Raw genomic sequence first — 16637 nt, forward strand, 5'->3', positions numbered from 1 at the left:
AACTGCTGAGGTCATTGGTCCCTAGACTTACACACTACTTAAACTAACTTATGCTGAGAACATCACACACACCCATGCCCGAGGGAGGACTCGAACCTCCGACGGGAGGGACTGCGCAATCCGTGACATGGCACCTATAACGGAGCGGCCACTCCGCGCGGTCGTAAATATTCAATCCAGACACTGGCACCGTGGACCGTCACTCTTTGGATAAGCCTCACAGTAAGCTTGCGACACAGCAGAGATCGCACAATCCTTGTCTATTTATATTTCAGAAGTCGAACTGATATTACCTTTCATTGACATGGATCATCTTCATTGATCTTACCTTCAACAACGGCTATACGAGCAAAATCTTTGTTACAGGGACAACTTACAGTACATTTGGCGTCCTCGCCTAAGGTAAGCACTGGAACTACTTCGGCAGTTGAAAGGTGGCTACACTGAGTCACTGCGCCAGAATTTGCGCCAAAGAGTATTATTCAGCCGCCTCCACAGTGCTTGGGGAGAGCTCGTGGTTGTCAGTTCTTGGGGAGAGCTCGTAGTAGAGTGTTTGTTGAGATGTGCTAGTAGGCAGTGCTTGCTGAGATGTGATATTGGATAGTTCTGGTTGAGATGTGGTAGTAGCGAGTCGGTGTGGAGAGACTGTAATGTTTAGAGTGCTTTTCATCAATATAAATTAAGGTAACAAACTACTTTTCTTTTTTTCTCATTATTTCAATGTCCTGAATAATGTGTCATTACAGGTTCAGTCAACAAAGCATCTGGCTTGTGTTCTTGTATTAGAGTGTAATTCTGCTTTCCTTACGCAATTATAGTATTTCTATTTTTTTATCACGTCAGTATAAATGATATTTAAAATTTCTTGTCTTATTGAAGAAGAACCGTGCCAGACGTGTACGTTGAGTCACACTCCCACACACAGAACAATTACACTTGTGCTTTGGTTTAGTAGGTTTTATAGTTGCTGGGAACTTAATTAATTAACTGTGTTAACGAAAATTTTCTTTCATTCTTTGTTGTTGTTCTATGCAGTCAGATTGCGTAATAATACTAGTCAGGGCCAACCGTTTACGACACAGCGTAATCGGACATACAGCTACGAACGAAAACTAAAAATATTTGCATTGTAAATAATTAAGCCCCCATGCACGTGGCGACCGCTGCTTCGGATCGTCCCTTGGAATTCTTCTGATTGTAAAAATAGTAGACAGTAGTATTGTTGCAGTAATTTGTAGTTAGTAATTGTAGTCTATTTTGCATGTGTAGATTTGGTAATTGGCATTCTTCTAATGGTATTTTTCGAAATTTAATTTTTATTGCCTTGTATACGCGTTTGACAATTTAGTGCAATTATTTCAATTGTTCGTTAATTGTGTTTGAAGGAAATATTTTGTGTGAATGGTATTGTTGAAGGTAAAGAGTCATTGTGTGTAATTTTCGTACAGTGACGAGTTTTGTATATTTTGTAAATGATTACGCGATCAATGAAAAAGGCAAAAATGATGAATAGTGAGAATAACGAAATTGTTAACATGGCGAACTCGCCAACAGAAGAGAACAGTATGATGAATAATGAAGTGGAAAACAATTTAATAAGTCGGGAAAATAGTCCGGAACCATTTCAAAATTTTTCTCAATCAGAAAATTCACAGAATACGAGATCAACGATAGAAGATTCTGAAATAGTATCGAACACAGATAGCTTTATGGCTATGCAGAAGGAAGTTAGTTTTGCGGGAAATGTTAGGGGCGAAAAGAATTTCGAACCGGCTAATATGGAGCAGTTGATGGGTGCAATATTAAATCTGGGATCACAGTTGGAATCTAAGTTTAAAACAGAGATGGGAACTTTGCGATCTGAAATTAAAACTGATATAGGAACAATTAGAACTGAGATGGGAACAATGGAAACACGGTTAGACTCACTTGGATCACAGTTAGGATCTGAATTAAAAACAGAGATAGGGACAATTAAAACTGAGATGGGAACAATGGAAACACGGTTAGATTCACGAATAGGGACGTGTTTCAAAAATATGAAAGATGAATTGAAGAAAGAAATCAGAGAAGTACAACCAATTTTGAATGCTCACAACAATTGATTAATTGCAGTAGAAATCAGACAAAAGGAACAGGATAGAGAACAGGATGAAAAGATCGCGTGATAGTACAGAAATTTTCAGAGTTAAATTTACAACGCGCACACGATAAGGAAGAAATATTTGAGAGAATCGAGGAATCCGTACCAAATGACAGAATAAATAACGTAACACAACAATATGAACAGTTAACTACCAAATGTGTTAATACTGAAACCCGAGTCGCGACACTTACGGAAGACGTAAATAAACAGAAAGAACAAATAGGTGATTTATCGGAAAGAGTTGAGGAGATTTCAGATAAATTGACAAGTCTTAGTTTAAGTGGGGACAGAGATTCAGATGATACAGCACCATTGCCATTTGCAGAAACCGAAGAATAGCAGAACATAAATAAACATGTTGAAAATCAGGGAAAATTTAATGAACGCGTGAAAAAGGAATTTGAGGCATTAAAAAAGCAAGTCAAACAGATTGAAGGCGAAATCGTAGGAAAAGACGGCACAAGAAATTTAGAATCACAGATACCAGAGGGGTTTGAAGAAAATAATTTGTTTCATTTACGGGATGCAACAAGAGAGCGCCAGGCGCGTGAATTTAACAATAATCGTCATTGTGACTGGGACAGACGCGGTAGGTCTTTGTCGCCACGAGGCGAAAACTTTGACTATAAACACTTTTTGACTGTTCGGAAATTTAAGATCTTCCGCAATTCTAAGAATGACATACATCCATGTGCATGGTTAGATCAATTTATGTACGCACTTCCACCAAATTGGCCACTAAGTCACAAACTGGAATTTATGTGTGGATATTTAGAAAACGAACCGGCGACGCGGATGCGCGCACTCATTAGAGATTGTAATAATCTGAATGATTTTTATCATGCATTTCTATCGGCATATTGGTCCGAAAACACGCAAGACAGAGTCAAGCATAGTCTGATTACGCAGCGTAATTTTAAACAGTCTGAGTTCCGCACGCCAGCAGAATATTTTGAAGACATGATTCGAAAGAATCAGTTCCTTTCCAACCCTTATAGCCCGACTGAATTAATTCGCATTTGTTTAACTAAGCTGCCACAATCCATAAGACAAATTGCTTTAGCCGGAAGATGTAAAGACGACATCGAGACTTTTAAGACTTTGTTGCAAGAACTTGAGTATGACAACGACGACGGGACTTCTTGTAACTTTTTCAGTAACAGTATTTACAATAGATTTTCAGAGAAAAGAGATAGTGATCGGAACGGGCGTTATATGGGTAACTTTGAGAATGACAGACGTAACAGACAGGACAATAGATACCAGCCTTATGACAATAACAGACGTTCTGACAGAAATTACACAGACAATTATAATAACGGTAATTCGTACCGGAATGATCAATCATACGGAAACGGTATCATCAAGACAGAAATTATTCAAACAGTAATAGAAATTCTTACTACAGAAATAATCAGGGTAGTAGATACAACAAAAATTTCAGAAGTGACAGTCGAAATTATACAAGAAGTAGTTATGCAGACAGACAGGAAAATAGAAATTTTAATAACAGACACAACCCAGAATTTGCATCTAACAGACAGGAGGGACCTAATTGGCATCCTCCACGTGACAGAACTTCAGAGAGACAAGTGCAAATAGTAGAAATTGATCCGCGAAATGACGCGAATAATCAAAGACGTGACGCAAACAATCGACAATGACTTGCAGCTTCGGCTTCTGGCAGCAATATAGACGGTTCAGAAAGTAATGACACTACGACTTTACACTACGTACGCCTGGAAGACATGAGAGACATTTTGTTAGACGAAAAGGAAAATAATGTAGACGCGTTTTTACATCCTGTTATTGAAGTATGTGTGGGTAAGAATAAGTTCACTGCAGTTTTAGATTCTGGAGCCCACTGAATGTCATTAGTGAATCAGTTTTTCGTATATGTGTAAGAACTATTGCTTGTCCTGTGTTACCTATTTCTAAAATTAAAATTCGAGGAGCGATTTCTGGAAAAAGTGTGGAAGTCAAACAACAGACCAATTTAAATTTCATTTGTCAAGGATACGAATTTTCTGCTAATTTTATTATTGTTTCATTACTCAGTACACAAATTATATTAGGTATGGAGTTTCTTAACACACATAAGGCAATTTTGAACTTTAAAGAAGGAAGTGTGAATTTGACTGTTGCCGGAATGCCGAAATGTTTGAAATTTTTCGAGTGTTTAACGAGATCTGAGTCAGATAAAAAATGTTTAAGGTTTCTTACTTCTGATGTTTTCGTTGAGCATTATGACGACAGTGTGTTTATTCATGACAATGACAATAGATACAGCGACGCGATGGATGATATAATTAGTAGCGAAGAATTAATTAATGAAAAGGTTAAGAAAGCTGAAGTGCCAGATGACGTTGCAAGAGAAGAGCTGCACCAAATTTTGACTTCACATGCTACAGTGTTTAGTCATCACACAGGAACTATACAAGGCTTACAATATTTATTTAAAATAAAAGAACACACACCATTTCGCGGGAAAACGTACGCTATTCCTTTGGCTTACAGAGACAAGGTTAAGAATGAACTTCAGTACATGTTAGATCAGGGCATTATTGAGCCTGCAGTCAGTCCTTATACCAGCCCATTACACGTTGTTCTTAAAAAGGATGGGTCAATTCGTTTGGTTCTGGATTCCAGGCAGATAAATAATATCATCATTCCTGAAACTGACCGCCCACAAAAGTTAGATGAACTTCTTCAACATTTCCATGGAATTAAAGTTTTATCCACGATTGATATGCGCGCAAGTTTTTGGCAAATAGAACTCCACCCTGATTGTAGAAAATATACTGCCTTTTTAGCCTTTGGCAAATGTTACCAGTTTCGGAAATTGCCGTTTGGACTTACTGTATCTTCTGCAGCATTCATTCGTAGCTTAAATGAAATTTTACCTGTTTATCTTCGTGGCAATATTACTTCATACGTTGACGACATTCTTATTGCTAAACATTCTTGAAGTGAACACAACAAAATTTTGGATTCATTATTAGGTATTTTTGCAAGAGTTGGCATTACAGTGAATTTGGAAAAATCTGAATTTGGTCGTTCTCAGGTGAAATTTCTCGGTCACATTATTTCTATAGAAGGTATTCTTCCTGATCCAGAAAAATTAGACGCTATTCGTAATTATGCTGTTCCTACCACAAAACGTGATGTTCGTAGTTTCCTTGGTGTCTGTAATTTTCTTAGACGCTTTGTTAGGTTGGACAATTTGGCCACACCTCGTTTATGTGAACTATCTGGAAAGAAATCTAATTGGTGTTGGGATGAGGAAGCTCAGTCAGAATTTGAACAGCTTCGTGATGCTTTAGTTGCTGCTCCACTTCTTTCACATCCGGATTTATCTAAAGATTTTTGTTTGGCGACGGACTCATCATACAAAGGCCTAGGTGCACATTTATTTCAAGAGATAGAAGAAGACGGCGTTGTAGTACAGAAAACTATTGCATTTGGAAGTCGTGTTCTCTCTAAATCAGAAAAGAATTATTCAATAACGGAACTTGAAGCTTTGGCTGTTGTTTGGGCTTTCACAAAATTTCGCACATTTTTGTATGGCAGACATACTAAGGTTTACATCGATCATCGAGCTCTGGAATTTCTTATGTCGACAAAATTAACTCATGGCAGATTGTCACGATGGGCGTTGTACCTACAGGAATTTGATTTTAGTATTGTTTACATACAGGGTTCTTCAAATATTGTTGCTGATGCTTTATCACGTGCACCTATGGGTTTGAAACAAAGTGCTGAAGAGGACTGCAAGGAAAACAATTATTGTTTGATGTATATTCAAGGTGTTGCGTTTGAGAACTTTATTTCGTCTTCGCTCCAGGACATCGCTAAGGAGCAAAATAAGGATCCAGTCTGGAAGGACATTAAGGAGAAGTGGAGGAGAAAGGAAAGCGTAGCGATTAGACAGCATTATTTAGTTCGCAATGACATTCTTTTTAAACGAAAATCGGTCGACAACTCTGTTTGGTTAGTTTGTATTCCTGATGAGTGGGTTAATAAGCTGATTTGGTATACACATTTCAGTTATGCACACTTTGGTCCCAGAAAATGCTTTAATAAATTACGAGAAAATTGCTACTTCAATAATATGGAAAAACGTATTCGATCTGTTCTGGCCAAATGCAAATTATGTCAAAAGGCTAAGCCGCCAACAATTTCTCACAGAGCACCGTTGTTTCCTATCACTCCAGCGAAATTAAAGGAGATGGCTGCAGTCGATTTGTTCGGTCCAGTGGTTCGTTCTACTAATGGTTTTGCGTACATTTTCGTAGCAGTGGAACTGACATCAAAATATGTTTGTTTTACACCTTTACGCAAAGCAACAGCTCGTTCAGTATCTAATGCTTTCATTAACCATTTTCTTAAGGAAGTTGGTCATGTTGATAAGGTTATATCAGATAATGGATCACAGTTTCGTTCTAAAATTTGGCTTCGTACTCTACGGCATCGTAAAATTAAACCAATTTTCATTTCACTTTTTCACCCTCAATCTAATGCTTCAGAGAGATGGATGAAGGAAATCAATAAATTGTGTCGTCTTTATTGTCATCAGAATCACAGAACTTGGGATCAGTATCTTCATATTTTTCAAAACATTCTGAATAAACTTCCTAATGATTCAACTTCTTTACCGCCTATATTGATATTAAAAAACAAAGCACCGACAAATCGCATATCTGAAATCGTTCCTTTTCCGCCTTCACGGAAACTGCGGTATTGTGAAGTTGTCAACCTGGCTCTGCAAAATATTGCATCTGCGGCTGCTAGAAGAGAGAAATCAGCTAAGCGTCCTGGTCGTTTAAAAATCTTGTCAGTTGGTCAGAAGGTGTTAATTAAATCCCACCGTTTGTCTCACAAAGGAAAAGGCTTGTGTCGCAAATTTTTTCTGCTTTATAACGGTCCATATAGAATTCGTAAAATTATTCATGATAACACTGTCGAAGTAGAAACTCTTAAATCTCGACGCTCTAAGGGAATACATCATATATCTAACGTTAAAATTTTTGTGGAATGACATACTTTAGAGAAACTAACAGCTACATGTAAACATGCAGAGAATACAAGGATACCGCGCTGTGTTTTGGCGGCGGCACATACCCAAAGCAACAGTCAAGTCTGCACGCCGCACCAGGCAGTCGTTGACCGCAAACAATTGCTTCCTACGTCACGCGCCTACAGCTGATCGAGCGCTCAGTGCGAATGCACTGACAGCCGTAAACAAATACACAGTCTAATTTCTCCGATTAAATTCAGTATAAAGCTATAGTGACTTGATGAATTATGTTATTAACATTCAGTATTTTTCAGGATACGGTTCTATAAAATATTTAAGAACTTCAGGTAAATTCTGTGCGTGTCCGACGTTAAGACGACTTGCTATCGAGAAATTTTCAGGAAGAATGTAATTTCGAAGAAGAAACTAATAAACTAAAAAAAAAGGTAACTGTTAATTGAGTTCATTTTTCAGGTAACATATTTCCACTTAGGTACGTACTTTAGATGTAGTTTGCTGCTCGCGATTACGTGATTCATACTTTGTGCTAATTTCCTGTTCTATGAAATTACTTGTGAAGCGACGTGCTTGCGTACGTTAACTGATTTTGACAATGATTATTAATGAACTGGGTTGTAACTTGTGTATATTATGCATCGCTTGGCTGCACTGCTTTTTCACTGATGTCATATTTTTTTATTATGCGCCTGCTGTGCTTATTTATTTAAATTATAATTGTAACCTGATTAATTGTGCTGTTGTGGTTAGGTATGTAAGTTATACTTTGTGATTTATCTGCTTGCGCCTTCATGTTTACTTATTAAGATTACATATGAACATTTATTTGCTTATGCTGGTATGATGCTAATGACCTGTTTGCTGCTATGCGTATGGATTGCATATTTATACATTTCTGTTTGTTGTCATAACTACTCTTTAATTTGGTGTATAGAAATGCTGATATACTGTGTATAAACATAGAGTTTAGGTCACACTATTGTATTAATTATAGATTGTTTGCTTGGCAGAGCCTTGTTTGTAAGAATTGTGCTGCATCCACTTGTTGACATTCTGTTCTCTACTGGTATATTTACTCGCTATTGCTTGTTTTGCTTACGCTCAGTGCCTTATATTTTTAAGATAAGAAAATGAACTGCTGTAATTCGACGAACGACATTAGTACAAGAAACTTCATAGAAGTCACATGAGCTGAGGTTTTATGGAAGCTATATAAATTTATGCTAATAGGAAGGAAGCTAACGGCATGACATACCATTACTAGGTTTAGACCATTAACAATTATTACACTGCATTCTTCGTGAGCAATTGAAATAGGAAGTGACACTTGACACAAGAAATACTCCACACGTTTGCTTCTGTTTGCCATAATTCTTGAAGTGGTGTACACACTGTGAAATATTATGATCATTCACGCTCCGTAATCGTACTTAATTACTGAGAGTTATTCGAACTAAGTCTGTTAGAGGTCATGTATGCATTTCTTTTGTTTATAATTCATAATGAGTAGAAGATTTGGGTCAGATGGATTACACAGAGGTTGTATGTTGACAATGTGTCTTTGGATTGTATGGGATGATGAGGTTTGCATTAGGATTTTATCTGTATTTGTTCGAGGAGACTGACTAGAGGAAAGAGTTGTTATGGAAGTGAAATGATATTGGCAATAAGGTTTATATGTATCGACGTATTGAAGAGGTATTATTGAGGTATTATTGAGATTATGTGAAGTTGATGATTATTGGAGTTTTGGCGGACAAGAGGTAAGGTAAATGCTATTAATGATAAGGTTTATATGTATCGACGTAAGAGGTATTATTGAAGTATTGAGATTATGCGATGCTGATGATTATTGTAGTTTTGGTGTATAAGAGGTAAAGTAAGTGAGGTGCATATTTTTTTTTGTTGGTCTATATGGAACAAGGAAGATGAAAATAGCAGACTAGAACACTCAAGTGGAAGGAAGATTGTCTACACACACTTTGTTAAATCACTAAGCAGTATATAACTTTTTTTTGGAGAGAGGAAGTATTTGCATATCTTGGCTCACTGACAGTTGTTCAGCAACCGTACATTTTGATCTGGCTTGGCAAACATTGGTCTTGACATGATGACTATGACGTTGACTAACAATTATTGACTGTTATACATTGCTGCCACTAATACTTGATACACATGTCGAACATCAAATTTTGACAGAATTGCATTTACACAGTTAACGCTATTCAATTACACAGTAGTACTTAATGTGGATGAAAGATGAGTGAGTGTGTTTTGTGTGTTTTTCTTTCCTGATCCTACCCACCTATCTCCTAAATATTATTTTATTTGTTTGTAGTGGCTTGCACTGACACCCATAAATATTATAGGTTTACTGATATTTGAGTATTTGTAATAGTTAATATGACAATTATCTGACATCATTTGAGTGTTTGTTATGATTTGTATGTTAGTGTAAAAGCATTTGTATGTGCATTCAAACTATTGTTCATGCCTGAACTGTCTGATTAGGATAGTGAATATTATGGTCTGTTACTTGTACTTTTTCTACATGATTGGTGCCACTAGGACATGTTTAGTTTCTGCTAATAAACTCTGATGAACAGTGTGATCAGTGATAGTGAATATTATGGACTGCTCTCTGGACCTGCTCATCATTGCTAGGTGCAACTGATGGACTGCTTCTGCTGAAATGATGTCGCTTGTTGGTGTCTGCACCTGCTCAACATTACTGGGTGCACAGATGGAGCTACTTCTATGGAAATGATGTCACTTGTCGGTGTCTGCACTTACTCAACATTGCTGGGTGCCACTGATGGATTGCTTCTACTGAAATAATGTCACTTGTTGGTGTCTGCACCTATTCAACATTGCTGGGTGCCACTAATGAACTGCTTTTACTGAAATAATGTGACTTGTTGCTGTCTGCACCTGCTCATCATTGCTAGGTGCAACTGATGGACTGCTTCTACTGGAATAATGTCACTTGTTGCTGTCTGCACCTGTGCAACATTGCTGGGTGCCACTGATGGACTGCTTCTACTGAAAAGATGTCATCTGTTGGTGTCTGCACCTGTTCAACATTGCTGGGTGCCACAGATGGAACTGTTTCTACTGAGATAATGTCACTTGTTGGTGTCTGCACCTGTTCAACATTACTGGGTGCCACTGATGAACTGTTTCTACTGAAATAATGCCACTGTTGCTGTCTGCACCCGCTCAACATTACTGGGTGCCACTGATGGACTGTTTTTTACTGAAATAATGTGACTTGTTGCTGTCTGCACCTGTTCAACATTGCTGGGTGCACTGATGGACTGCTTCTACTGAAAAGATGTCATCTGTTGGTGTCTGCACCTGTTCAGCATTGCTGGGTGCCACAGATGGAACTGTTTCTACTGAGATAATGTCACTTGTTGGTGTCTGCACCTGTTCAACATTACTGGGTGCCACTGATGAACCTTTTCTACTGAAATAATGTCACTGTTGCTGTCTGCACCTGCTCAACATTACTGGGTGCCACTGATGGACTGTTTTTTACTGAAATAATGTGACTTGTTGCTGTGTGTACCTGCTCAACTTTACTGGGTGCCACTGATGAACTGCTTCTTCTGAAATAATGTCACTTGTTGCTGTGTGTACCTGCTCAACACTACTGGGTGCCACAGATGGAACTGATTTTACTAAAATGATGTCACTTGTTGGTGTTTGCACCTGTTAACCATTGCTGGGCTGGAATTATCAACTATTTGTTTTTTTTTTTTTTTTTTGAATAATTAAAAGTATTTTATGTGAACATTTGTATAAACTGATTTTTTGTGTATTGTGTAAACTATTATGTAAAGCCACATGTATGAAAGAATTTGTATTGCCTACTGTATTTTATATATTAGGTTATTGAAAGGTCAGTGCAAAGCCAAAATTTTAACTAATTATGTGATATTTAGGTATTAATATTATCTTTTATTTTTGTCTGTATTTTTGTGGACGAATTTGGTGGTATTTTCACCACCAATGCTGGCAAAAATACCATCAAATTCTGGCCTGTGGAGGAGGGGCATATGAAAGGTGGCTACACTGAGTCACTGCGCCAGAGATTGCGCCAAAGAGTATTATTCAGCCGCCTCCACAGTGCTTGGGGAGAGCTCGTGGTTGTCAGTTCTTGGGGAGAGCTCGTAGTAGAGTGTTTGTTGAGATGTGCTAGTAGGCAGTGCTTGCTGAGATGTGATATTGGATAGTTCTGGTTGAGATGTGGTAGTAGCGAGTCGGTGTGGAGAGATTGTAATGTTTAGAGTGCTTTTCATCAATATAAATTAAGGTAACAAACTACTTTTCTTTTTTTTCTCATTATTTCAATGTCCTGAATAATGTGTCATTACAGGTTCAGTCAACAAAGCATCTGGCTTGTGTTCTTGTATTAGAGTGTAATTCTGCTTTCCTTACGCAGTTATAGTATTTCTATTTTTTTATCACGTCAGTATAAATGATATTTAAAATTTCTTGTCTTATTGAAGAAGAACCGTGCCAGATGTGTACGTTGAGTCACACTCCCACACACAGAACAATTACACTTGTGCTTTGGTTTAGTAGGTTTTATAGTTGCTGGGAACTTAATTAACTGTGTTAATGAAAATTTTCTTTCATTCTTTGTTGTTGTTCTATGCAGTCAGATTGCGTAATAATACAAGTCAGGGCCAACCGTTTACGACACAGCGTAATCGGACATACAGCTACGAACGAAAACTAAAAATATTTGCATTGTAAATAATTAAGCCCCCATGCACAGTCTGTCGTGGAGCGACGCTTATCTGAGTTTCTCTGTTTCATTTCTAAATTTTTGATGATGCCATTTAGAAATACTGATACTAAATACATGACAGGGAAAAAAGTGAGACTTTTTTCACAAAAATCCTGAAGGACGTCCATGTAACGAACCTCCAGGGCTAGTGCTCAAACTCGGACAGATAGCTTTTTCTGGCAACGTAAACCCTACTTATCTCATCCCGTATAGACAAGGTCTAGGTTTACGTTCAGATATACTGCGAAGTTAAACATTTGCTTACAATACGGTGTGAGATATTAATGCTGGACAGCTCTGTATCATATTTTACGGCTTCCGAATAGAAGTTGTCTGTGTGGTAGTGAAAAGAGGGCATTCACTTTAGTCATGTTGGTGTGCGAAATATGAGCCTGTGGAAACTCACCTGCGACGACCTTGTCCAGATAGTTCATCCTCACAAGAGCCTCGTACGTAAACTGCCCTCCGTGCTCTTTCAGCGTCGCGTCCACCTCCTCATGCAGTCGCTTCTGTATGTCTTGATTGAGAGCCAACTCATAGAGCGCGAAACTCGTGACAGTCGAGGACGTCTCGAAGCCTCCAGCGTAGAATAGGATCGACTGTGCTGCCACGTCGTCCATCGTAAACTCTGTGAACAGAATTCGCGTCGTCAGTACAATTCTTTGACGTGATTATAATGAGTTCATGTTACTAACTTCGCGCCTTAAGATCGCAATTACGAGTTGATCCGGAGGATGACTAATGTTCATTCAGATGCTAGATAGGTTAGTCAGCATCAAAGCAGCTAGATGTCCCATGCAGACGGTCTGAGCAGCTGGTCACTCAGGGTAACCTGCAATTAAGACTTAATTTGCAAGTGTAAATGTTTCTTCTTGGCAGATATTTCATTTTAATATATAGAGATTATTTATACCCTAAAATACAGCTGTTATCAGATGGTACTTGACATCTGCGATTGCGTCTCAAAGCGCTGTCGCACTGCAATCAGTGCTCCAGAGCGGCAGATTATCTGTTTGAGACACGTCTGGCATAATCGATAATTCTAGAAAACATTTTGTTTCTTGCCGTACGAAATGCGGCAGGATTTTAGAACATATATTGTGTTCGAACATTATGAACTGCCTGGAAGAAAACGGTCTATTGACACACAGTCAACATGGGTTTAGAAAACATCGTTCCTGTGAAACACAACTAGCTCTTTATTCATATGAAGTGTTGAGCGCTATTGACAAGGGATTTCAGATCGATTCCGTATTTCTGCTTTTGTGGAAGGCTCTTAGTGAAATTGCGCGCTTACGGAGTACAGTCTCAGTTATGTGACTGGATTTGTGATTTCCTTTCAGAGAGGTCATAGTTCGTAGTAACTGAGGGAAACAGAAGTGATTTCTGGCGTGCCCAAGGTGGTGTTATAGGCCCTTTGCTGCTCCTTATCTATATAAACGATTTATTAGACAATCTGAGTAGCCGTCTTAGGTTGTTTGCAGATGACGCTGGCGTTTATCAACTAATAAAGTCATCAGAAGATCAAAACAAACCGCAAAACGATTTTGAAAAGATATCTGAATGGTGCGAAAAGTGGCAGTTGACCCTAAATAACGAAAAGTTTGAGGTCATCCACATGAGTGCTAAAAGGAACTCGTTAAACTTCGGTTACACGATAAATCGGTCTAATCTAAAAGCCGTAAATTCAACTAAATACCTAGGTATTACAATTACGAACAATTTAAATTGGAACGAACACATAGAAAATGTTGTGGGGAAGGCTAACCAGAGACTGCGTTTTATTAGCAGGACTCTTAGAAAATGTAACAGACCTACTAAGGAGATTGCCTACACTACGCTTGTCCGTCCTCTTTTAGAATACTGCTGCGCGGTGTGGGATTCTTACCATATAGGACTGACGGAGTACATCGAAAAAGTTCAAAGAAAGGCAGCACGTTTCATATTATCGCGAAATATGGGAGAGTGTGCCACAGAAATGATACAGGATTTGGGCTGGAAATCATTAAAAGAAAGGCGTTTTTCGTTGCGACGGAAACTTCTCACGAAATTCCAGTCACCAACTTTTTTCTCCGAATGCGAAAATATTTTGTTGACACCGACCTACATAGGGAGGAACGATCACCACGATAAAATAAGGGACATCAGAGCTCGTACAAAAAGATATAGCTGTTCATTCTTTCCGCGTGCTATACGAGATTGGAATAATAGAGAATTGTGAAGGTGGTTCGATGAACCTTCTGCCAGGCACTTTCTTTGGAAGTCATCTTCGTATCACCTTTCACTATTCATTTCTTGTTGATTTCGGTTGTTACCTGCTCTTAATGTAGCACTACAAAAGATAGCCTACATCTTGCAAACTTCAGACTGAATGTAGATCTTCTCTGCTGGCCTTAATTAGCAATGGGCTGCCTAAAAAGACTCATGAAATGAATAACTTTGCATTTGTTTAATAGAGAGTGAATCCAATCTAAATCTACTTAAGTACTCCACCAGCGACTGTACAGTGCAGGGCGAGGATACAGCATACCATTATTGTCAGTTTTCTTTTCTATTAGACTCACGTCTTGAGCAAGGGAAAAATGAGTGTCTATATGCGTCCGTACATACCCTGATGTTTCTTATCATTTTCTTATGATCCCTATGCGACTTATGTGTTGGCGGCAGCAAAATGCTCGAACAGTCATCTTCGAATATATTTTCTATAAATTTACGCAACAGGTTTTTCCGATTACTAAGTCGTTTTTCTTCCGGGATTTCTATTTGAGTTTGCCGAGTATTTCTGTTTCACTTCAATATCTCCTGCAACGCCAACTTGCGACGCTGCGAGCGCGTCTCTGCATTCCATGTCTGTTCTCATGTCCACTTGATTGTTGTTGTTGTGGTCTGTTTTGATGCAGCTCTCCATGCTACTCTATCCTGTGCAAGCTTCTTCATCTCCCAGTACCTAGTGCAACCTACATCTTTCTGAATCTGTTTAGTGTATTTATCTCTTGGTCTCCCTCTACGACTTTTACCGTCCACGCTGCCCTCCAATACTAAACTGGTGATCCCTTGATACCTCAGAACAAGTCCTACCAACCGATCTTACCGTCCACGCTGCCCTCCAATACTAAACTGGTGATCCCTTGATACCTCAGAACAAGTCCTACCAACCGATCCCTTCTTCTAGTCAAGTTGTGCCACAAATTTCTCTTCTCCCCAATTCTATTCATTACCTCCTCATTAGTTACGTGATCTACCCATCTAATCTTCACCATTCTTCTGTAGCACCACATTTCGAAAGCTTCTATTCTCTTCTTGTCTAAACTATTTATGCCGGCCAGGGTGGCCGAGCGGTTCTAGACGCCACAGTCTGGAACCGCGCGACCGCTACGGTCGCAGGTTCGAATCCTGCCTCGGGCGTGGCTGTGTGTGATGTCCTTAGGTTAGTTAGGTTTAAGTAGTTCTAAGTTCTAGGGGACTGTGAAACACGTATGTTGTGTTGCGACGATGGCGAGGCATGATAAAATCTTTGACCAGAGAGCCATTTATCGTGGGTAGCCTGCGCTTGACCGCGAGAGAGTTGCGAGCAGTTGTTGGTCAGTAGTCGTCGTGCAGCAGTCTGTCAGTAGTAGTCGTGCAGTACAGTTACAGTCGTGCAGTACAGTTATACTGAGGTAAGAAATTAATTCTGTTTTTTTTTTTTTTGCACAGGGCCAAAGACCGATATTTCGGTTTAATTCAATTTTCATTGTCACTGAAGTTTCATTAGCATTGAATTGTCTTTTATTATTTTTTGTGGGAGCTTACACCAGAGTCAGATTCGAATTTCACATTTTTATTGTCTCTGTCAGTACATTTCATTGCAGGGAGGTTACGTTTGGCTCCCATTTCTATTAAATATTGTCCTTTTTAAAAGTTCTCTGGGGAGCTTACACTTAGCACAATGTCCATTAGCATTCTTAAATAATATCCTTTTAAAATTTCTGTGGGGAGGTTACACTTGGCGACCCTGCCAGGATCGTATTTCGTTGAGAATCTTTTGAAAAATAATCAGATATCTGCTCTTATTTGCTTAGATATAATTAGGATTTGGCGCAACGCTTTTACTAATATTGTGACTTTCTTTCTACAGGTCAACGGCAATTCGTTGCTCTGTTGTATTTGTGTGTTGCTTTTGCATTGTGCTTATTTGTTTTGTGAATAATTGGCTATTGTAAAAATGCCGCGAAAGACTGTGAATAGTGTATCGCGAGGTATCATGAATGAAATCACCGACTCAAACAACTTTACCGATACGACTTGTGACACGCAGTGTAATGATGACAATCCTGCATTCACTGAGAATCAGTGCATTCCAACCGCTAATGATGATATTTATCTTAATAATGAACAAGCGAACTCAATTGTCTCCTGTGTTAATTTGACGACAATTGATGATGCGGGGAGCTCTATTGTAATGAGCGCTGCCCAACTTGACACAACCGGTTTACTAAATTCACGTGACGAAGACACAAATTTGTCCAATGAAAATGAACAGGATACACAAAGTAGGACGGATTTATTTAATTTCGAAATAGTAACCGACAGTGTACATTCGACTGGCAAACCTTTTTGTAAATTACAGAATGACCAAATGGTCACACAAAACGCGACTATTGCAGGTACGCAATCAA

At 38.7% G+C, this 16637-nt stretch overlaps 1 protein-coding gene across 1 annotated transcript in view; it reads right to left on the reverse strand.

Annotated features, from left to right (window-relative positions):
• The window catches only part of LOC124798830 (cytochrome P450 6k1-like), a 106356-nt gene that overhangs the window by 15304 nt on the left and 74415 nt on the right, over window positions 1–16637 (reverse strand). The window contains exon 6 of the mRNA XM_047262360.1: window positions 12386–12607. Coding sequence (XP_047118316.1) covers window positions 12386–12607 — 222 coding nt within the window. The remainder of the gene's footprint in view (window positions 1–12385; window positions 12608–16637) is intronic.

Source organism: Schistocerca piceifrons, chromosome 5, assembly GCF_021461385.2.
Source record: "Schistocerca piceifrons isolate TAMUIC-IGC-003096 chromosome 5, iqSchPice1.1, whole genome shotgun sequence".
Classification (NCBI taxonomy): domain Eukaryota; kingdom Metazoa; phylum Arthropoda; class Insecta; order Orthoptera; family Acrididae; genus Schistocerca; species Schistocerca piceifrons.